The 24,247-nt window shown below is 37.4% G+C and overlaps 1 protein-coding gene and 1 long non-coding RNA gene across 6 annotated transcripts; one reads left to right on the top strand and one right to left on the bottom strand.

Annotated features, from left to right (window-relative positions):
* Positions 1-976: 976 nt before the first annotated feature.
* LOC104449270 lies at positions 977-11,638 on the bottom strand. Of its 5 annotated transcripts, none has more exons than XR_005551748.1 (9): positions 11,353-11,638; positions 11,023-11,187; positions 10,749-10,807; positions 10,454-10,644; positions 9,697-9,853; positions 8,760-8,874; positions 8,561-8,602; positions 2,484-2,580; positions 977-2,043 (listed from the first exon to the last, which is right to left on the bottom strand). It is a non-coding gene; the product is annotated as an uncharacterized LOC104449270 (long non-coding RNA). The 5 variants fall into 5 exon arrangements; XR_005551750.1 differs by having other exon boundaries at positions 977-1,810; positions 1,944-2,043; positions 11,023-11,638; XR_005551749.1 differs by having other exon boundaries at positions 977-1,371; positions 1,536-2,043; positions 11,023-11,638.
* A 1,062-nt stretch (positions 11,639-12,700) lies between these two features.
* LOC104449269 (adenine phosphoribosyltransferase 1) lies at positions 12,701-18,871 on the top strand. The gene is made up of 7 exons (XM_010063383.3): positions 12,701-12,997; positions 13,965-14,060; positions 14,353-14,463; positions 15,843-15,935; positions 16,685-16,834; positions 17,371-17,429; positions 18,431-18,871. Exons 1-7 carry the CDS (start codon positions 12,784-12,786, stop codon positions 18,485-18,487), a joined length of 780 nt encoding a protein of 259 aa, XP_010061685.2. The 5' UTR covers positions 12,701-12,783; the 3' UTR covers positions 18,488-18,871.
* Positions 18,872-24,247: the final 5,376 nt, after the last annotated feature.

A 24,247-nucleotide genomic window follows, 5' to 3' on the forward strand; every position in this document is an offset into this window, starting at 1 on the left:
TCTTCTTTCCTTCCTTTTTTTTCCCAATTGTGGGGGTCTAGGTGAGGGCACATGACCCCGACTTGTAAAAGAAATAATAATAAAAAAATGATATTGAAATATTACAAAATTTGTCAACATGAGCACCAATCATTTAAGAAGGATGACCAATGTCCATGTTAGTGATTTCCGATTAACAATTTTCAAATAAACTATACTGATAAATCGTTAAAAAGATCAATACTTAATTGACACAATTGAAATATTTAAAACTGAATTGGTATATGTGCAATAAGTCTAGAATTTCTTGGGTAAATTCCCCGCTTTTAGTCCATCCAATTAATGCGGTACGTGATGGCATGACTTAAAGATGCTATGGACAAATTAGGAGAAGGCTAATGACAACTTTTCTTTAAAGCGCAATGTTTCTGATTTCTCTTAATCGGCACTCATCTACTTCGCGTACATATATAGGTTACCGCAGTACTTCTCTCAACTGATCAATTTCTATAAAGTGTTAGTATTAGTGTTATGTAATCTTGCTTGGGCGGAAAAGTTAACAACAGTCTCTCAGGTAAAAATTAATCGGTCATTTTTGGGTAATTTGGAAAACCCGAGGTATATTAATCTTAGGGAGAAGAAATTCAGCTTTTTTTTTTTGGTTCCTTTTTGGAAATGGCAGAGATTCACAATGCTTCTGATACACAATTTCATCGTCCATTTAAATCAATCATCGGGTGGTATATATATTGTCGACTAAGACGGAAAAGATAAGTATGTCAATGCCATACTTTGCCCGTAGTAATTTGCGCATGTGAACGGACAACACCTTGTGTGATTAGGGACGCCTAAAAATTCTGCAAGCTTTAATTAGTCTATGCACTTCAATGGTCTGCTCTATCTTCGGTTCTTTGTGTGGGCTTTCAAGTTTCAACTAACGAGGTTACAAAAGAAGAGGAAGAAAACTACAAGGTGACAAAAGCGCAAGGAAAGGAGAAAGGAACAAGGTGGGCTTGGCCCGAAGTGAAATTTTTGGGCCCAAGTCTACAGAGCCCATCTGGGATGGAAACTATATATCTCGTCTCCATCGCCGTGGTAGACAAATAATGGATGCAATTTTTAACTTTACATTCAAAGATTAAGGTAGCCCAGATTGATTGGATGACATGATACCATGTAGTTACACCCCAATAGACACTACTAAAGTACCCTGTCTTGGCACATTTAATATTGGATAGTGAATTGTGGTGTTTTTCGAATGTAACCTGTCTTCTTTTCTTCACCAGTATCGTACCTTAGAATTTTCCCAGCCGAGCTTCTAATCACATAAAGGGAGAATTCCATGCGAGCTACCCATCTGCTCTTTCCCGCAATGAAGATAAAAAGGAGGCCCTAATGAACAAATAAGAAGGTCTGAATGCACCCCTCTCCCGTGTCCATATAAATCGAATGGCGCATTTATACATAATGGTAAAGGGGCTTCCGTGATCAGAGAAATGACTGAAAAAAAAATCAGTGAATTAATCCTCGTGAATTAGGGTCAGATTCTGAAGTACCAGGCTTGATGGTGCATGGGTCCTCTCCTAGGGACAGATCTGGCTTAGCTTCCAATGGCTGAACTTCAGGTGTTACAACAGAGTTCCCTCCACTCAAAGACCTCTTGCTTGGAAAATGGGAGCCACCAAGCATTTGAGATACTTTCTCCGTGCCAGACAATGTCTTGGATCTTGACCCACGATTTTCGTTTGAGCTCGCTACAAACTGGAATCGAGATGGCTTATCGGCTCAATTGAATTATTTTTCAAGCGGCACTTAGGACATTGCCATTTCTCTAGTGGAATCCGGTGGAAATGGAAAATCATAAAATGAGACAACTAAATTATCTCAATCAAGTATGATAAGACAAATGACATCAATTAATGCATCTAACTCAAGGCAAGACCCCTCAAATAGCTATGAACTACCTTGAGAGGAGGATCAAGGTACTTAATATGAAAGGTCGGGACAGCTATCACAACATCACAAGTTGCCTCCAAGATCACAAATAACGCCTTCATAGTAATACTGCAAGACAAAATGTTACAAAAACCACCAGTCAGAGAACAATAGATGGTCCTCAAAAAGTCCTCAACATCAAAATGATACGAATCCTCAAGACATCTAATTGACACAAAAGAGGATAAACCTATAGACAAAATTTTGCCTATGGTCACTGTTATGATTCAACAAGGGTTTAGTTTAAATATAAAGGAAAACTAGAAGGTGCCTCACGACTTAAGAAACAACATAGTTACGAATAAATAGAAGTGGCATGTGATGCCAAAGCAATTAACAATATATTATCCCATCAATTCCTTTCTTCTTCGATGAATACCAATTTGAAGAAATTTCAGATTTTAGCTTGTTCCTGGCAAAAGTCGTAGTCCTTGGGACCTCTAAGGCTACCGAATTATGTTCTTTACCATTAACCAAATCCTGTCCACATGGCAGCTTTCTTCACTTACGTTTCAACGCCCAGTTTTTGTTACTTATGTCATTCGTCAATGAACTGTCGTCCTTCATCTTCAAAATTCTTCCTCACATTTGTAGCTACCATGTGGCCTAAGAATGTCATGAATCAATTGAAAATATGAGTGATACTCCAATGTGGCTAAAACCTTGTAACTGCAATGCATCACTCTAGTGTAAGAAATATTAAAAAACATAGCCAAATTGACAGCAATGTATTGAGGGCAAAAAAAAAGGATACAGGGGTTCAAGAGAATTCACATATTAGATTGAAGGAATGAAGACATTTAGTTTAAGACCAAAAACATAGTGTTCAAAACAATTTAACAGAAACATGAAGAAAAATACTTTTAAGATGGGATGAGAAGTATCACAAAATTTTACGAATAGGACTAAAACATAGAAATGCATGATAAAATTGCTTAACCAAGAGAATGACTAGATATAATCTAATCTAATGACAACAAAAAGACAATCAAAATAATTTCCTACACAAGAGATACAAATACTGGCATAAGATGGGTATTAAGGACAAGCTATACGGATGAAGACTACAACAAGATCCATTTAGTTCAAAACCAACAATTTAAACCCAAGTCCACCCATTTTAGATTTTCATCATCCCACTTACTCTTGACTATCCATATACAAAACTCAAAGTTGGATAATAATCACCAACAAAACATTTCAGGGTGGGCAGCAGCATTACATCTCGACTGGATCATCAAAAAATGAGATTGCATCAGGTTTACTGTAGTAGCAACACAATGCAATCTATTTCTAGTTAAATTCCCAGTCATGACTAAAGTGAGTGGAAGAGTAACCCAGTCTCGCAACATCAAATATATAAGAGCGAAACTCATTACCTTTTCTGAAACCACTCTTGAATCTCCGATGTTGAGTTTTTATTCAACAATTCTACTAGTTGTTGTCTAAGAGATGAATAATTTTTAGTCTTTAAGAGTTGAAATTGTCATTTTATGTCTAGCACACAAATGAAAGAAAGTTTGCACTTACTTTCTCTGATTACGTTCTTTGGATATTTAAGAATAAATTACAATGATGTCCAAAAACAAATAGACATACAAGTATTAAAATGATGCTACAGGATACAAAGAAGCCTTTGAGCAGCTTTAGCAACTTGGTTGTTCATCCCAACATTGGAACAAAAAGGCCTTTTAAAGATCAAATGAATCTCAGTGTCAGAGACTGCGGGAGAAAGAGATAGATAGATTATATAGATCTAGACGGAAAAACATAAAGAAGCATAAATAAGATTTTTACCATACAATTTGCAACATATATTGCTCTAATTTCTACCGATTGTCCATTCTCTAAACCCAATTGCTTCACAGTGTACTCATGCTTGTTCCGAACCACAATCAATAACTTAAGAGTAAAAGAAGGTAGATTCCTAAATAAAATCTAACAAAAAATAATAGATAACTAGTAACAGAGATTGTGTAGTCTAAGTTAGCAAAAAAATTGTTTGATTAAGGAATATGCAACGATAATGACCACAGAAGGTCAATCCTGCACAAAGTGAGAGTATCATAAACTTCATGTTTTTAATTAATGAAATCATTCTATAAAATTAAACAAGCATCATACCTTATGTGAGGTGTCTCTAGTGCATGAAGACACTTTTCTCTTTTACTTTTCACTGCCGCTCTTCAACCGAGTATATGATATACCTTTTGGTTTTCTTCGAAGGGGATCAAGTATTCAAATGTCATAGTTTTCTACATCTTCAAATTCATCGTTTCTCTCTAAGAAATTACTATGATTATTATCCATCAAAGATTGTATTTTTTTTTTTTTTTTGATATGATAGTGAAGATGCAGCAAGTTTATAGTCGTAAGTTCCTCTGTAACATCATTATTTGTATTAATATTCATAACACTGAAAGATAATTGCATAAACCTTTTTAAGCACAATGTTTTGACTTTACCGCAGCATGAGAGTTTTGTCGAACATTACTATAAGCCATTTGTTTTGGTGCTTTTGTCTATCTCTTCAAAATGTATTGTGAATGAATACTTCTAACATTTACAACATTTGTCAAGATGCATAAAATATGCCTACACAACCATCCTTGCATTTCAAATAACTTGTAGCTACATGTAATGGTTAAATTATTCGGAGTAAAATGAATATGCCTCATTTCACTACTTTCAGTTGCCACGATATAAGTGTACAATGGCCCATCAGTTTTCGATCTACAAATAAACACAGACAAAACATGTAAGAACTCATCTTGAAAATTCCTATAAATGACATGAGTGTTTCAAAATTCCACTATTTTCAACTGCAATCTGCGGCTTTCCTTGAGCACACTCAAAATCATCAACAACTTCAGAGTTGCACATTTTTTCTGTTTGTTTCTTATAATGACTGATAAATTCAGACAAAGTTATAGTCTTACATGCAATATCTTCAAAGACATTATTTGTGTTATCATTTCTTTGTATAGATATGATTTCTGCAGAAAAAGTATATCGACCAAACACAGGACACCATTTATGATATAACCGATACATGATGTCTATTCACTTGTGGTTCCCCAAGTTCCATTCTTGATATATATCTTTCCAAACATTCTCCATTTTCAATTCAGATTCACAATGATATAAAAGCTTATGCTAATATTTATCGCGAAAACCCGACTTTCCAAGAATATGCCCAATATGATGCGTAACATTTTTCCTAATATACCATACAATAAACAATGATTAGTATTTGGAAGAACAGTCTTAATGGCATTCGCCATGGCATGATCTTGATCAGTGAAAATAGTCTTGGGTGCTTTGTTACCCATTGCCTTTAAAAAAGATTGAAATGCCTAGACGAAAGAAGCAATTGTTTCATCTAATAAAAATGCGCAACCAAAGAGGATATTCTTCTAATGATGATTCAAGCCAACGAAAGGAGCACACATCATATTGTACCTATTTGTACGATAAGTTGTATCAAATACCACTACGTCTCCAAAATTTTTATAATCTAGCTTGGATACACTATCAAATCAGAAAAAGTTGGTTAATCTTTATTCCTCATCTAGTTGAAATGTATAAGAAAAATTGCTTACATTTGATTGTAAGCAATTAAAATGGTTAATGAGACTTTGACAATCATTGCACTAATCAAGTTCATTCTCTTTGATTGTAAGAAATTTTGACAATTACGTAAAGTAATGCTAATATTCTCCAGTCCCCCTACTTCACCACTAAGTAGACCTATTAAACGGGTGGGTCGGGTCGGGTTTTGGTCGGGTCATAAATGGTCTGACCCAAATCGACCCATTTAACCCGTTTATGACCCATTTATTGTAGTGCAAATTTTTTTATCCATATCCGACCCGACCCATACCCAATTCATACCCGACCCATTTAACGAAACTTAAAAAAACTTATATATATTTTAAAATGGTATTGATAACATGATTTTATATAATACAAATTTAATGGATAATTTTTATAATTTTAAAATAATAATAATAATAATAATAATAATTATTATTATTATTTAAAAATTTATTAATTTTTTATTTATTATTTTCAATTTTCTTTTTCTCTTTTCTTTTTCTTCTTCCTCTTCTTGGGCTGGTCGTCGGCCCCAACAACGTTCGATGACCGACCACAGGCGAGCTGGCTCGCCCGGCTCGCTGACGCCAACGAGCTCGAGCTCGCCCCTAGCCGGATCCGGCGAGGTTGGAGCCTCGCTTGACGCCGGCGAGTTCGAGTCTCGCCCGATTGGTGAGGCTTGGGCCTCGGTGGACGTCGGCAAGGCGTCCGCCTCGCCATTCGGCGAGCTTGAGGCTTGCTAGATCGGCGAGGCTCAAGCCTCGCCGGACGTTGGCGAGGCCTTTGCCTCGCCAAATTTGGCGAGCTCGAGGCTCACTGGTGTCGGGAGAGCTTGAGCTCGCCGCTCGCCAGATCTGGCGAGGCTGGAGCCTCGCTCGACGCCGGTGAGTTCGTGTCTCGCCAGGCGTCGGCCGAGGCCTCCGCCTCGCCCCACGTCGGTGAGCTCGTGTCTCGCCCGATCCGACGAGCTCGAGCTCGCCCGACGCCAGCGAGCTCGAGGCTTGCTTGGCCGGTCACCGGCCATCACCGTGTCGGCGACCGAAGGAAGAAGAAAGAAAAAAAGAAAAAATAATTAAAATAAAAAATAATTATAATTTTGGTTTTTATAAATAAAAATTGTAAAGTTAAAGAGGAGAGATAGATAGTGAGGTTTTGAATGAAAATAAATGGGTTCATTTTTAATGGGTTGATAAATGGGTCATAAACGGATCAGAGAGCTGACCCATTTAAAACCCATATATCTTAGTGTTGACCCATTAAAACTCATTATGGGTGCTTTATGAAATAAAGCTTAACCCATTAATGACCCATTTAACCATAAATGGGTCCACTAAATGGGTTGCACAACCCATTTAACACCTCTACCACTAAGGTAGGAATACGTTTTTGCAGCCATTATACCGGCTCTAGCCATAGAAGTCAAAATACTTTTGTTAGTATTCGTCATGTGTCGGTATGATTGTATGAGGCGTTTCTGTTTATCATCGATGAAAGGATGATTATGAACATCCCTAAACTTGTCCATTATCCATACTCCATTTTCAATTTTGAATTTTATACAAGCTTAACATCCAGTCCTCTTCACAATCCTATAAACATCTCTTTCTTTATGAGATGGGATTGGTGAAGAGTGTCCTTCACAATTACAAAGAAATGTGCATGTTTGTAATATTCATTTACTATTGTTAGCCTTTCGTCATTTTCTCACTCCAAATCCTTTGAAAATTGCATATGTATTGTATGTCTTATATGCTTCATCCTTATTAGCAAATGTTATGCCAATTCTAAATTGAGATTATTTATTAACATTATGCACAATAATATTATCCTCTGCAGCCTTTACAAATTTTTGAAAGAAAAAATCCAATCATTTAAAGAAGGCCAATAAATGGAAAACTAACTTTAATTCTAAAAAAATGAGTCATACCCATTTATCCTTAGAACAAGTTGAGCTAGTAGCAGAGTACTCAAAATAATCTGTCGAAAATTTGTACAAATGTAAGTTAATGACTTTAAAAGATTGTGAACTGTGCATATTTCAATCACAGTAGAAAATGCCATACCCACTTATCTACGGGACACTCTTGGTTTTGTTCTCACTCTTGGCTTTGCAGCTAGCATGAACTTTACTTCCTCCAATTACAAGCTCAACATACTACCATGAACAAGCTTGCCATTACATAATGAATTCAGTAGAAGAGTTTTCAAAGAGACAACCCACGATAAAAAAATTCAGATTTAGTTTTACCAAGTTGAAGTAGCTTACACATGAATGGTCAATAGCTCAAAAAGCAAACAAATGAAGCCCTACATTGAACAATTTGGTAGAAAAAAAAAATCTAGACAAATAGCCCAACTTTGTCAGAACCCATCAAAGACTTCAAGGGAAGGGAAAAAAGAAAACTTACAAGACAAGGAGGAAAGAGAAATGAACTGTTAACAATAATCGTCACATGAAAACTTAAGATGGATATTGATACGAAAGTATGAATCAAATCCATCATTTTGGTCAATGTCGACACAAACCAGAATAATCCCAAGCTTAAAGACCAATGTAAGTGCTAAAGAATGAATGTAAAAGCTTAAAATTAGAGATAATCCAGCTTGCTTTAATGAGAGTTTGCTACCTTATCTAAGACTTTTAGAAATGATGCTGCCCAATGCTAATACTTGGTCCATATGGGAGTGTAAGAGTAATTTCGAGAAGAACGTAAACTCAAAAAGGTAATTGTACATTCAATTTCATGAATTCGAAAGCATGACGTTCGCTAAAAAGAACTATATAGGGAAGTATCAGAAAACAAAACCATATAAGGAATTTAAAAAGACAATGGAAAACAAAGAATGCACTCTTATAATCATTGCATTGTTGCCACAAAAATGAGCTCGTCATGCACTTGTTCTTTTGGATTGAATCCTTTGTGATAGAAATTTGGGTGTCTTGCACACAAGTCATTATGAAAATTGTTATCCAGGAGAGCAAGTTTACCTTTCAAAACTTCTCTCAAAATCTGCATCATATCGTACAGCACTGTCCAAAACAATAGTTATTGCTCAAAGCTGAAGTTATTAGGAAGAAGTACATAAATATAAGTGACTTTTAATCAAATGAACAATTGACATACGCTTATCTTATTCTAAAGTTTCCAGCCTTAACAACATAAGAGAATGCAATTCAGATAAAATACCTCATTGGCCATTTCACTTGGATGTGCTGTATATGCTTCTTTGTAAGAAATAACTTTTTTGACACTCTTTCCTAAACCAAGAGCCGCTTCCTCCTCACTTTGATATTTCTCCCATCTACAAAACACAAGTGATCATAAAAAAAATTAAGAGCAAGAATCTTGAAAAATGGAGCCCATATTTTCTCCTTACTTAAAGTTACAGAACAATCATTCTGATAAATGATTTATTTCTCCTACCAAAGAAAAGGAGAAATGATCCATTCCTTTTTTTCCCAAATGATAAGTATTGATAATCCAACGTTCAAATCTTATGGGGTTATTTCTTCAAAGCAACCAGAAGGGTAATAGCTATCACCACCCATTTCAAGCCATTCCCATCACCATGACAAAGTTTAGTGACATCAAAGATCTAATGCAGTTGCAGAGAGTAAATATTAGGTTATAATTGACATAATGTGAGTGTAGGACCTATGTGAAAAGGATTCAAAGTGCAAGAGGTCATAAGAGCATTATAGTTTTCACATCAACAATGATCCTGGCACTAAAGAATGATTACTTTATCACCAATTGTAACTTCACAGAGAGTGAGAATTATAAATTATTCTCAGTAACTGAAGAAATACCCTTACTAGAAGGATGAAGAAATAAACCATGAGATAGAAGCAATAGCTGATTAAAGGGAGCGCAAATAAAGTCAAAGACCTCTATAAGACAAGGGGAGAGATGCCTCAATTTCATTTGTTGCCAGACCTGGTCCAAACATTTTGGCTCCTAGATATATACATTCCTATCTAGTTAAAAAAGAAAAAAAATTATTCTGTCCCAACGAAAAAAACTAAGCTAAAAAATCATGCCACATTTCTTTGAAGAATTAGATAATATTAGAGGCAAATAAAAACGGGTAAGAAAGGAAAAAATTGAATTTAACCTGTATTACCTCACTCGGAGAAGTCTGTCCCATTCATTTATTCAGGAACAGTAATAAAACCATCATCTTTCTTCACCGAGTTTGCAACACATACATCCTCGCTCAAAACAGGAGGTGATTTGCCTCTCCCGCGCTCTTCCATCAGCTCATCGTTCCATTCGAGGGACTGATATGTAAACATGGAGAAAATTCACTATCCTCTTTCTTCATAGAGTTTGCAACACATACATTCTCACTCAAAATAGGAGGTGATTCGCCTCATTTGCGTTCTTCTATCAGCTCATCAATCCATTCGAGGGACTAATATGTAAACATGGAGAAAATTATCTCGAGAAATCAATATTATTTGAGCGAAAATTCCATTAAACTTATTGAAATAAAATACATTAAAAGAGCACCCAAATCATGGCAAAATTCATCAATCCCGTGGAGAAACATTTTTCATTGTAGATTCTTGATGCAATTATTCATCATTCCCACTTACGTCCTATATCAAATAAAAAACTACACAATTATGTTTTAAATCAAATTCTTACCTACTAGAGGATTCACACTACAATCACTAAGAGATAACCTCTTTGTCCCAACCCCCCCCCCCAAAAAAGAAAACAAAGAAAATAAAAGTCACTAGACCCAAGTTCACTCAAAGAGAAAATTGCGCCATTCTCCAAAAAGGTGTCACACCATAAGTTATGAAACAACAAAATTTTAATTTTCCAGTCATTACTTTTGCATGAAAGAGGTACATAAAAGAATCGGTTTATACCACCCGCCGCGGTGGCTCCGTTGGGTAGGCTCCGGACTTCCACGTAGGAGGTTTGGAGTTCGAAGCCCCTGTAACGCAAGTTGCAGGGAGGCTGACGGATCATTTGACGACTTACCCGTGGTGCGTGGGTGGTGGTTTCCTACGTGCCTCCCTAGGGTTTACTTCCCAGCTGTTGGCTGTGTGGGGGTTCCCTAGGTCACCAAAAAAGAAAAGAAAAAAGAATTAGTTCATAAAGTTGCAATCAGCGAAACATCCACATAAAGGTGTTCAAAACTCAAGCAATTAAGCAAAATACCCCATCTTCACTAAGCCAGACAAATCATTCTCTCCCTTAGCGCACTCAGTGGAAGCCCTCTGTAAAATTTGAAAGCAAGAAAAGCATTAGAATGTTTGCACTCAGTCGAAGCCCAAAAGAAGGGCCTATAAATGGACATAGTACCAAAACAATAATGCTTTCTTGCTTTAAGTTGTCCCTCCTGCCTCTTGATTGGAGCAAGTGCAGACAATGGACAATTATCACTCATGCACTCTTTCTCATAGCAACAATAATAAGGTTAAAACTTTCATACCAAAAGTTATGATGACAAATACTCCGGTGGAATGGCCGGACATGACTTCCTTCAAGAGTCAAAAGGGCCGACAAAGAGCTCTCCTCCTTAGCCTCCTGATAAGCTCTCCGACTCCGACTTGACTTAGAAGCCAAAGCAGCCTCTATGACCAAGCCTCCATGCCTCCTGAAACAGAGGCAATATAAAAGAAAAAAAAAGGCAAAGGAGAAAGAGAGATCTCATGGTACCCCTATGCCTCTCTCTCCCCGCCACAATATCCCTCATGGCAGTCATGGTGTCATCGAAACCCCAAAACTTAGCATTGCCACTAGTATATCTAGCCTTGCAAACCTCTTTTGCTTCAAAATCCTTGGCTACATACTCGAGCTTGAAATCGGGACCGAATAAAGAGTAGAAGACAAAGAAGCTCGAGAGGCCAGTTGGCGGCTGACAAGTTCTAGAGCCGCAACTAGAAAGTCGATGACGGCGATGAGGACAGAGGCGAGGAGGGAAGCACTTAGGGTTAGTGAGAGGGCTCGAGACATTGAGGAGGGGAGCGCTTGGGATGAGTGAGAGGGCTCGGGACAAAGATGAGAGGAGTGCTTGAGGAAGAGAGAGGCAGGAGAGAGAAGAAGAAGCGTGCGCTTCGTTGAAAAAAGGAGAGAGAAAATGCAATAGGCAGTAAAGCAGAGGAGAGAGAAAAAAATAGGCTTTTAGTTTATTTTTTTAATTCACATCAACGGACATGTGTCAACTTGTTAGTGGGCCAGCTAGGTTTACATGCATCACATAGGACAATGACACGGTGATCAACAACCGGTGAATATTTTCTCACCTCTGAGACTTGCTCCTATTTCAAAATCACCATCATTGTGGACAACTTTGTTCTGAGTGACCATCAACTCCACCAAGGGTCAAAATGTTGGCCTAACTGTGAACGCATACAAGTTGAATGTGCATTATGCTTGCATTTTGAAGGATTTTTAGCCTAAAAAATGATGTGTGAATCCAAAAGCACATGAATTATGTGCAATCAGGTCAAAATCCTTGAATAAAAAAACATAATAAGGAAGAACGTTATGGATTGATATACACATGGCAAAACAATTTCTGATGCGGATTTTAAAAATAAAGGCACTCTATTATGAACTAAGGGGCACTTGATAAATACCTAGTTAGGGAAAATTTGTCATTTTCAATTCATTGGTTGTTTTGTATTTTATGTAATCAATCCATCGAAAATCAATATATTTCTATCTTAGATACAATTAAAAGTGTTCACAGACGCTTGTGAACAAGACCCTTCTTATAATTGGGTACATTTAATTGAAATCTCATATTTCTCGAACTAAAAACACCTTCAATTTGTGCGCGGAATTCACGCCCGAATTGCACTTGTCAGCCTTCCGGCCTAACATTTTTTGTCGCCAATCAGCTAGGGGTCACTTGGAATGAAGATGTCCATTGTGGAGGGTTATTTAAAATAAGTGGCAAGTACTGGGGCAATTTGAAATTATTATCTTAATCAGGGGGATTTTTCAGATTTTTCCGTCAACAAAGTGATAATTACTCGAAAGAACGATTTCGTACCGGAAATTTGCTGTTAAGCCCTTTTTAGTTTTTTTTTTTTTTTTTTTTTTTTGGTCTGAAGCCCTTTTTATTTGAATTAAAAAGAAAAGCTACGATGAGTATACACATTCGAAGTTCTCCAGCGGTTCTCTCGCTTTGTTCCCCGATTCCGATTCCTTTTTTCTCCGATCACTTTCCAGGAAGAAAGGCAAAATGCTGTCCCTTCAAAAGCTCGCGACGAGCCTCTCCGCTCCTCTGTCGCGGAGAATCGAAGCCCGCAGCATAACCCGAGCCCCTCCGGGAACCATCGCCGCCGCCCATCGCCGCCGGGGCACGGCCGGGAGGGCGAATCGGGGGCCGAGCTTGAGCTCCGGGATGGCGACGAGCTTCGAGCACAGTAATGGCGTGCGGAAAGTGGCGAAGGCGGGTAAGTTTTTAGGCTTTCGGGTTCTGGTTTGGTGGCGAGTCAACGAGTCGCGAGTCCGCCTCGCCTGTGTTGGCACGGTGGAGGCGATGGGGTAGCCGGCGGGAATTTCTTTCCCCCGCCCCCCCGGACCGGGATCCGGTGGATCGGGTCGATTCACAGCTCGGGTCCGAATAAGTAAATACCCGGTTTTGGACATCAAATATAATTTTCTTTTCTTTGATCACTTTCGTCGATTTTGTCCTTTCGAAAAATCGATTTTGCAGTTTGCAGTTGCACCTCACAAAAAATTGGCTATTGTGTGTGCCTTTTTTTTTTTTTATAATTATTATCTATTGTTTTAACTTTTGAAAATATATATATGAAGTTGCGAATCTAAACGACTAAAATTCGATTGAACAAAAGAATTTCCTTTCTCAAATAACTTAGAATTTGTAGTGATTCAAGCCATGTTAGCATAGAATTGCATTTTCTTTTAATGAGATGCCGTTTTCAAATCCTAAATTCTTGCACCTACCCAAGTGAGATTAAATTGCTCTAATCCTAAGCAACATGTCTAATTGGGTTTTACAAGGGAGGACAATTGGAGGGCAATTGGGTCTTCCCATATGAGGTTTTATTAAAGTGAAATTCGATAATTTTCCTGTTCGTGCAAATATCGGCCAAAGTGAAAAAGCGGACATCGTGATTTCCATGCCTAATGTTTTTTTCCTCCCCCTTTTGACTTTTTGATGGGCGGCGTGAAAAATGGACATGTCCTAATGGCCATTTGATGTCGGGAGGGGTTGGTGGAATGTCCTTTGGTCCAACTTTTCCTCGGCCTTTATAGTGTTTGGTAAGCTCGGTCGTCCCATCATTCGACGACAGAGCAACGTTCGCCCTCTCCCTCTCCCTCTCTCTCTCTCTTTCTCTTCGTGTCGCTGACGGCCCAATATTCCTTTTGGCTGCTTTGGCATCTGCTTCGAGCCAGCGCGAGATCAACACATGGCGTCCCAAGGCGGTCAGGACCCTCGTCTCGCCAAGATCGCCTCTTCGATCCGCGTCATCCCAGATTTCCCCAAGCCAGGTACCGCTTTCTGATGTGCAAAAGGGCTTTTTGGGTTCCGGGGTTTTCGCTTTGCTGCAAATGGGGTGGCCTTTGAATCTCACTTCCTTTATCGTGTTCTTGGTTTTTGGTTTTGAACCTGGGCCACCTTCTTTTTGCGCTTTTTTTCCCCCGTTTTTAAAGTGATTTCGTTGATGTCTCGAGGAACCCACTTTGCCCTTTTCACCTGAGAAAAGATGGTGGATTGAGCGAATGTATTTGGGGGTGTCTGAGGATATGGTTGTGATAATCGGGTTGCTTCGTTTTTTGGCAGGGATTATGTTTCAGGATATAACGACGTTGCTTCTTAATCCTGAGGCGTTTAAGGATACTATTGATCTGTTTGTCGAGAGGTACAGAGAGCAAAATATCTCTGTTGTGGCAGGTAACTCTGGTTATGCTTGCATTCTTTTTCCATTGCTCTCTTTCTAGTCAAGAGTCAAATGTATACAGCTGCTAAGCAGCTAATGGGAGGGTGACGAATCTATATGGGTTTTTCATGTTAAGTATGTAAAGGACAGCCTTGGGGTTCAACTTCTGCTATACACGTCGGACTGCCTTCGGCACTGTGACATTTCGCTTACTAGTAAAACACTTTCAATAATCATTAGAGGATTGTTGTTTACCAGTCTAGGGGCTTTTAGACAGTCAGAATTGCCATCTATGAGAAAATTTAGGTGCAGTTACCTCATCTTAATAAATAGGCAAAGATCGGTTCAGACACTGTGCAAAGTCAACAGTAGCTTCAGTCATATCCAAATCTGTTAGTGCATTGTCACATGAGCATGTAAATAGCAACATTGAATGAGAATTCTTTAAGGGATCTACTGATTTACCATTTTGTTTCTCAAATTTATATATACTTATGTGCTCAAACTTTCAACTAGCTTTTGCCAGTTCATGCAATGGCATGTAGATACACTGTAGAAATATTAAAGTAGAACCCAGAAACAGATTAATGATGATTATGATTTATTTGAGTATTGTGAAATGATCGCAACATTGCTAGATGAGTGATAATATGAATGATATTCTTGTCTCGTCTTTTCTCATGTTACCATTTCTTCAATGGCTGCTATCACTTTCTTGATTGAAAGTAGGAGAAGGGCATGTACTCATTGGCAGAATTGCTAGTGAATAGGAAAATGCATGAGAAAGTTGTCAATCTAACTCTTTGCCTCTAGTGAAGCTGGAGTGCATCAAAAGAAGGCTTCTCCTTTGGACGATAAAATAGCCTACGTCCATTATTGCGTGTACCTTTGAGTGTCTTCATGCTCCGTAAAAGCTAAAATTCAAGGAAGGGAGGATGCAGCACTCTACAGTTGTTTGGCTAATCATGGAGATTAGGTGGTGTTTATCCAAAACAAAAAAGATACGGAGATTAGTTGCTTCAGCATAAATCTGATCCATGCCTCTACATTTTTATGTGGAGTAAGAAATTAATGGAAAGTGGGCAAGCTGAATAAATCTGGTATTTATATCGTAGCTTAAAACTTTCAGAGTGGTTGGCTATGCACTTTTCAACATTTTTCCGGATCAGCTTGAATATTCACTTCCTTGCGCTTCTGGTATATAATTCTCTTGTTTCCTTGTCATGGATTTAACTGTTCTCTCACCTGTGCCAAGGATGGTTTGCATCTCTTGAGCTTTCTCAGATTCCATCAGTCATGTTAAGTTGTATTAATATTTAACTGCTACATGCTGGTTAATAATGTCTACAGATAATATGCTCATATTTTTATTGTATGTTATGACATGCTGCAGGTGTTGAAGCAAGAGGATTTATTTTTGGTCCTCCCATTGCATTGGCTATTGGTGCAAAATTTGTCCCAATGAGAAAACCCAACAAATTACCTGGTATATTTTGTTGACTGAACTGCTTTCACAAATTAATGGCCTATGTTGGCAGTAGTTGGTTGTTGGCAATTGCTCTTTATTTGATGGAACAGCATAGTCATCTTCCATGAAATGTTTTCAGTTTATCAAGAAGATTTTGAGATTATTTGGTCTCTCATCATGGATACAGTAATTCGAAAACTGTTGAATGCAAATATGAATTTCGTTGCTATAGGAACTGCATTTATTGGTAAATCTTTTGACCTGATGACTGGTGTGCGGTAAGGATATTGTGTACATTAATATTCTTTAGTTCTTGCCAGTTTTTCTAGTGAAAACATAACATCGGCTTCTCTTAGGGCAGTGTATAGCAACTGTTATAGAAGCTGCTTCTTCTGGTGAGGAAGGGAATCCAATTATATAGTAGATGGCTCAGTGCTGTATATGAGGCTTTTCTCCTTTGATATTAGAATCCCCATTGCCTCTGTAAGCTTCGAGTGTCAATGTGATGCACCTTAAACTGTCCCTTGAATCTACTTGATGCATATGCCTCAACAGTGCTGGCATCATAGTTCGGCTGCTGCCTTGGTGCCTTCTCTGGTAGGATAATGTTTAATCATACTGCAACAAAAAGACGTACCTATCTGGGACCATTACACTGTGTCATACCACATACTGTCTTTTATGTCTAAAATTGATCCTATCATTTGTCCTTTTTGATCATCATCAAGTGGGGGATTCCCTCATGGTATTGCTTTTGATAACTTCAGGGGAAGTCATCTCAGAGGAGTACTCATTGGAATATGGAACAGACACGATGGAGATGCATGTAGGAGCTGTGCAACCAGGGGACCGTGCCTTGATAGTAGATGACCTTATAGCAACGGGTGGAACATTGTGTGCAGCAATCAAGCTTATTGGTATTATACTTTGGCTCGGTTCTTCTTTAATCTACATGGACATGATATTTGCTGGAACATTGTTACTCGTGTCTGGTTTAGTTGAATGGAAATTGGGTCTTTACCCCCATTATTCTATCACTTGCATGAGAAAGTTTCCGTATGCTCATTGGAATGGTTCATTCTTCATTGGCCAGCCAATCTATATGGAGTCTGATGTGTTCCCTACAACGTAGTTTGAAGGAATGTAAGATGGCATTGATGATAGCATTCAGTTTAATGAATGAACTGATCTCTGCCCCTGTATATGTTCATTGTTTTTAATATTGATCTTGGTTCTTGGGACTATCTAGTGCATTCTCTCGCATGCACATGGACACATGCGTGCTGTTTTCAGCCCTATTATGCTCTTGAATATCTAGTCTTGGAGCTGAGAGTAGAAGTGGTTTTTTTTTTTTTTTTTTTTTCCTTGTATCTTTATGTATCTTTCTGCATATTTGCAACCGTTTCCTGTCTTCAGAGAGTGTGTGCACTCATACTCAGAGGTTTTCTTGCAGAGCGTGTTGGGGCAGAAGTGGTTGAATGTGCATGTGCCATTGAATTACCGGAGCTAAAGGTATGCCCTTATATGCCTGGCACAATGTCTTGATAAATTGTTGATCATTAGTGTAATGGAACTCATTGCTGCAACTGAATGAAGAACGATTGTGGGGTAGAATTTTAGGTCCGGAGCAGAAAGGTAATTCTCAAAGAGGGTCGAACAATCAAATCTTTCATCTCTATGTTTGGAGGTTGGCGAACTATAATAGATTTGCTGTAATATGGTGTAGTTTTTGTGTAAATATGATAGAAGGATACAGTTGGTAGGTTATTGGGTGAAAAAAAATAGAAGGATATGGTTGATCAATATGTAATGATTGATGATATCAAAAAGTTTGCCAGTACATTTACGCCTTTGAAATAGGAAAGAAATACTGCAACCAACTAAAATGTTACTGTGGTTTGAACTTATCGGTCTATGGAGGGGATTTTTCCTGTCCTCTTGAACATTCAGTATCTGCAGGAAAAAGAGGCCAATTTGAACTATATTTCCTTAAGCTTGATGTATTGTTAGGTCATATATCTTAGTAAATTACCCAAACAAAAAGTTGCTGTTTGGCTGTATGCTTTTCTAGTAATGGAAAAAACAACCAAGTAAATAATGTCTGTGGCAAAGACGAAGGACCAAAAGAATATCTGTAAGTCACAAGTAAGTGACCACTGATCACTAAGAAATTGCTCACGTGTGCTTAATGGCAAATAAGAGAGCAAGTGTGAATAAATGTACTCATCTCATAGGGATTATGGAACTTATTTCTCAGAAGATAACATTAGTTCCTTATGACTTTTATATATTTTGTCCGTGCTCCATACACTCAGCATTGGTGTCATAGTACTTTCTGATTTATCATAGCCCAATCTTTGTCAAATGAAGAACTAGTTTTCCAAAATAAAATGAAAAAATACTTGCACTCTAAGTTTAAACCTCATTTTATATGATTACTAACACTTGACTATGGTCAAAAGTTTCTCGTTCCTATTGTTTTTCATTTAATTTTTCTTCATTTTTTGCTTCAGGGTCGAGATCGGTTGGGCGACAAGCCACTATTTGTTCTGGTGAGTTCAGACATTTAGAACACAGTAGCAGTGAAACACCGACTTATATTCAGATCAGCGAACCATTCCTGGTGCTTATCTTGAGCTGGAGATTAATAAAGATCGCCAGTTCCAGTGGATGTTTCACCGGTAATAAAACATTTATTTTACCTTTTAATGAGGAGGTATGGTTTGGCTAGTTTTCTTTTCTTTTCTGTTTTTCCAGACTGTTCTTTCCTCCTTGCTTTCTCCCATGAGAGCTTGTGGGGAGCTCAAGGTCGGAACCTGGGACATGCACAAGTCCCAAGGAAGATGACCATAATTCATGTCTGATTATGTGATGTAAACTCACATTTCAATTTAAACAGCTTTACTCTATTTGCGATTGAATTATTATGTGGACTTGAAGATGTCTTTCTTTTAGATAACTGTTTTAATGAAATCTAAGGTGATCATGATCTGCATCTTTCTGCTACAGATTAGAACATTCCTCATATTTTGCATATCGTATGACACCGCTAGCAAATTGGTGAACCAGCTGAATGTCATGAGATTTTAATCGTCTTTGTCCTTTCAAAATGCCCGGGCTGTCGAGTCAAAATCCCGCGAAATTTTACAAAGAGAATGCACCGTTAGCTTGCTTGCTTTCCCGTTGTCTAATTCAACTGCATCAATACGATCATTCAGTGGCCATTAACAGATTGGCCGCCAAGGCAAATTGGGATCTGAATTTGAGCTCTGGAATGACGATGAGCTTCGAGCACAGTAATGGTATGCAGAAAGGGGCCAACGCAGGTAAGTTTTAGGCTTTTGGTTCTGGTTTGGTGGCGATTCAACATACACTATAAAATAGTAAGGAAAAGTTGGCAAGGTGGAGGGAAGGGGGTTGCTGGCGGGAATTTCTTCACCCCGGACCCGGATCGGGAGATTCACCGCTCGGGTCCGGATAAGTAAATACCCGGTTTTGGACATCAAATATATATTTTTTAATTTCTTTTGATCGCTTTCATCCATTGTCTTTTTGAAGAATAGATTTTGCAGTTTGCAGTCACAAAAAAAATTGCCTATTGTTTTAACTTTTGAAAATATATATGAAAATGTGAATCTAAGCGACTTATATTTGATCAAACAAAAGAATTTCCCTTCTCAAATAACTAAAATTCGACACGGTTCACTTTTACTTGCATTTTTTTTTTTTTTAATGAAATGTCTCTTTTCTTTTAAATATATTCGTCCTTAAAATCTTGAGTTTTCGCGCTTACCAAAAAAAGTCGAAACGAACCACCCATGTCCTGAACAAAATATTGATATTTTGTAATATTTGACTTTGGACGGGCGGCGTGAACAATGGACGCGTCCAAATGGACATTTGATGTTCGGGGATGATGAATTTCCTGGCCAACTTTTCCTTAATATTTTATAGTGTATGTTGAGCTCGATCGTCCGTTCAGTCGACGACGAGCTATCTCTCTCTCTCCCCTCCTGCGTCGCTGACAACTTTTTTTTTTTTCGGCTGCTTCGGCCTCTGCTTCGAGCCGGCAAGAGATCAACACATGGCGTCCAAAGTAAGGGTGATCGGAACTGGTTTATTTATTTATTCCTTCACTAAAGAGTGTCCATGCACAATGGGATAAATCAACAAATCTTAAGATATTCAGCAATAATGAGTAAAAAGTCTTCATTGGACGAGATAATGTTTAGTTCACATTTTTTTTTTAAGAAATATTAAGAAAAAGTATACAATTCTCTTTAAAATTGAAAACTGGATTGCCTAGATATCGATTTTGCTTTTAGGAATGGGAATTGGACCGATACTTTCAAGAATTGAACCAAACTAGCTGGTCCAGACGGTCCATTTTGCACACCCCTAATCCAAAAGCGGTCTAGACCCTCGTCTTGCTAAAATCAACTCCTTAATCTGCGCCAACCCAAATTTTCCCAAGCCAGGTTACCCTCTAATTTGCGGAGGGTTTTAGATTCCGTGGTTTTGCTAGTGATGATCTACAATGGGCCGCTTTTTGTCGCAAATGGGTGGTCATCTCTCGTCCTTCATGGAGTCTTGGTTTGGTTTGACCTTGGCCGCCTTTTTTTTTTTTTTTAGGTTAATGCTATTATCCTTGATGTCTCGAGAAGGCCACTTGCGTTTTCACCTTAAAAAGAATGGTAAATTGAACGAATGTATTTGTGTTGTGAAAGTAAGTGATCAAACAATAAAATAGACAAGATAAGAAAATAAATTAGATACTAAATTTAGTTTGGTTGGGTAATTCACGTCCACAGGGAGGCAACAATGAATTTCATCAAAGATCAAGCGATACAATGAATATTATAATGATACTCGAGTCACTCAAACAATCTCAGTATTTTTCATTCCTTAATTATACCTAATAATTTTCACAATATTTAACCCTACAATTTCTCAAGAATTAATTTCTCAATCTTACAAAGGAATCAACAAATCTTATCACAAGATTTTCACGGCTTGAACACTAACTTCATGGGATGCAATTTAGGAGTAGAAGCTCCTCTTTGATAATCTTCATGGAGACATCCACTTTTATATAAGCAAGAATTCAATCCAAAATAGGAATTCTCTTTATGGAAAACTTTCTCAAATTAGGAAATCATTCAACTAGGAAACCTATTTAAAATAAGAAACCCACTTGAATTAAAGAAATTTTACTTTTGGGGCTCACTTGATATATATTTTCAACAATTTGTACATTGACTTGATGTTTGAGTCAAGTCACAATCATTTTATTGAATATCTTAACTCCACTGCTACTCTCCCACAATCTTTAATGGACCCAACCATTATAGATATCTTCCAAGTCTAAGCCGTGCTGCCGACAAGCTACCTATACATGCATTTTTCTATATTGGCCTTCAAATTAGTTTCCTAAACTTGAACTAGAGATCTCACCTATGAATGCCATAACCATGGACCTCATCAGAACACTAACTCCACTTGCATCCTTAACTACTCTACAAGTATTTTTTGATAGAAACTTCTTTAACCACAGATAAAGAAAAACTATTGTTGCATCTATATGTCAATATCAATAGTTACAACAACTATTGGCTTTATAGACTCCAACTCATTACAAGTACCATCGGTGTTGGTTATCATGCTAGTACTCGCTACCTTAAGAGTTTCTGGTTGCAATTTTACTTTGAACTAAATACTGTCTAGATCCGTATAAACTTTGCTATAATCACGCATAGCCAAAAATACTAGAGACTTGCTAAAAGTAACTTCTTTACTAATAATAGATGAATTTAATTCCAAGCACCATGACCCATATTTTATGCATAACCTATGAACATACACTTTCTTGCCCTCCAATTGAGTTTATCATTATTTACTCGAACATATCAGCAATTAAATATTCTAAGAATGGAATAACCAGTAATGTTACCCGACTGTACATCTCCTGGATCCTAGCCATACTAGTACCAAAGATCATTTTATGAGTCATCTCTAATAATGTTTTGCTCATCAACTTTGCAACTTATTGTGGTTCACTAGCATGAGTGTGTTGTTTCACTATGCCTTCCTTCATACATGATTCATTGAATAGCTTTGAGCAAAACTTCATAATATTGTTAGTCAATACATGCTTGGTTGTCTTATCACTCTTTTTTGATCAAAAGTCTCAACTATTTAATCTTGATAATAACATCAAACGTGTACTTAAGCACAAACACCTATGCCTTCATCCAGTAGTCATCTATAATTGTTAGTCAAAATCTAGCACTCTACCTATTAAAAAAAAACACGATAACCTGTGAATATTCAAGTGAATTACTCTACAGTTTCCGTGGTTTTTTTGATAATGGTATTAAACTGCACTTCTTGCCATTGATCTAAGTCATAACACATGTATACATTTAGTTCATTAGGAACATAACCACACAATAGATTTATTTCATTTAGAACGTTCAAATTTATTTCACCAATGTGCCCCAAATGCATATGTCACAATTTAGACTCTCAAATAGATATATTTGGCATTTCTGCAATGAAATTCGTTACAAGTAAATGAGCACTACAGATTTGCTGGAAAGTCACATGGGTGCTTAACCTAGAAGAAGTGGTTTACATGAAATAACTAGAATGATTTTTCTCTAGTGCTAGTTAGCATTTGGTGTGCAAACTTAAAAAGTCTCTGTATGGCTTAAAACAAGCATCTCGCCAATGGTACCTAAGGTTCTATGAGGTAATCTCTTCATTCGGTTTGCAGAGAATGTCATGGATTAATGTTTATACCAAAAGGTTAGTGGGAGCAAAATTTGTTTCCATGTACTGTATGTAGATGACATTCTAGTTGCAACCAATGATAAGATGTTGTTACATGAGGTGAAATAATTTCTCTCTAAGCGTTTTGACATGAAAAATATCCGTGAGGCATCTTATGTCATTGGCATTAAGATCCATAGGGATAGACCTTAAGGTATATTAGGACTATCTCAAGAAACCTATATCAATAAGGTCTTAGAGAGATTTCAGATGAAAGATTATTCACTAAGTATAGCATCCATTATGAAGAGTGACAGGTTTAATTTGAACTAATGCCCGAATAACGAATTTGAAAGGGAACAAATGAAGAACATTCCATATGCTCCTACCGTTGAAAGCTTGATGTATGCTTAGATTTGCACTCAACCCGATATTGCTTTTGTTGTGAGAATGTTTGGAAGATACCAGAGTAATCTAGGTATGAACCACTGGAGAGCTGCAAAGAAGGTGATGAGATACTTTCAAGGAAAAAAGGGACACATGTTTATGTATAGACAGACGAACAACTTGGAGGTAGTTGGTTACTCGGACTCAAACTTTGCTGGCTACATTGATTCCCGTAAATCAACATTGGGATATATTTTTATATTTGCTGGTGGAGCTGTATCCTGAAAGAGGCACTTTCACTATAGAGGTAGAGTTTGTTTCCTGTTTTGAGGCCACCTTACATGGTGTGTGGTTGAAAAGTTTCATATCGGGGCTTAGAGTTATGGATTCCATTACTAGGCCATTAAAAATATTTTGTGACAATTCAACTGCAGTTTTCATGGCTAAAAACCATAAAAGTGGTAGTCAAAGCAAATACGTCAACATCAACTATTTAGCCATTAGGGAACATGTTAAAGAGAAGAAACTGGTCATAGAATACGTCAGCACATGATTGATGATATCTGATTCTTTAACTAAAGGCATGTCGCCAATACGTTATAAGGATCAAGTATTTAGAATGGGCATTGATAATTTTCTTTATATATAAGAATTTGTGAGACTTTTATTCATTTGCAATGTTTTTCTCAATGCAGTTGTATACATTTAGTTATTATTAGAAAAATAATTACGTTTGACTTGGAGTAAACATAAGATTTATTCATTAAGTTATTTGATCACATGGGCTGATGAAATACATTATGATACATGGAAAATAATGCTTGCTCTAAAAGAACTCATTGCCGTGATTCATGTATTTTATTTCAACATGAAGTTTATGTCAGTTTGGGTTAATATTTCATTTGATGGAATATTGGGATCAAGTGGGAGAACGTTGTAATATTTTATTATTTCAAATTTGATTCCAATTTTATAATTTCCAATTAATTCTGATTTATTGGTCAATTTATTACCCGCGTTTATCACTTGATATTTGCTCGTTAATATGTTATCAAAACGGTCTTGATGGAAGACATCGGTAACGTAGAAAATTGAATAAAATGTCAAGTCATCTAGTTCAAATCCTATCATTATAGAAAACACATTATTACGTTTGATGGGTATTGACTAGT

This window comes from Eucalyptus grandis, chromosome 6 (genome assembly GCF_016545825.1).
Source record: "Eucalyptus grandis isolate ANBG69807.140 chromosome 6, ASM1654582v1, whole genome shotgun sequence".
NCBI classification, from domain to species: domain Eukaryota; kingdom Viridiplantae; phylum Streptophyta; class Magnoliopsida; order Myrtales; family Myrtaceae; genus Eucalyptus; species Eucalyptus grandis.

Bases quoted from the DNA above. Each gene is read 5' to 3' on its own strand.
- LOC104449269 (XM_010063383.3), top strand. From the start codon at position 12,784: ATGCTGTCCCTTCAAAAGCTCGCGACGAGCCTCTCCGCTCCTCTGTCG. The intron at 12,998-13,964 runs GTAAGTTTTTAG...GCTTCGAGCCAG, and splicing joins GCGGAAAGTGGCGAAGGCGG to CGCGAGATCAACACATGGCG. The intron at 16,835-17,370 runs GTATTATACTTT...GTTTTCTTGCAG, and splicing joins TGCAGCAATCAAGCTTATTG to AGCGTGTTGGGGCAGAAGTG.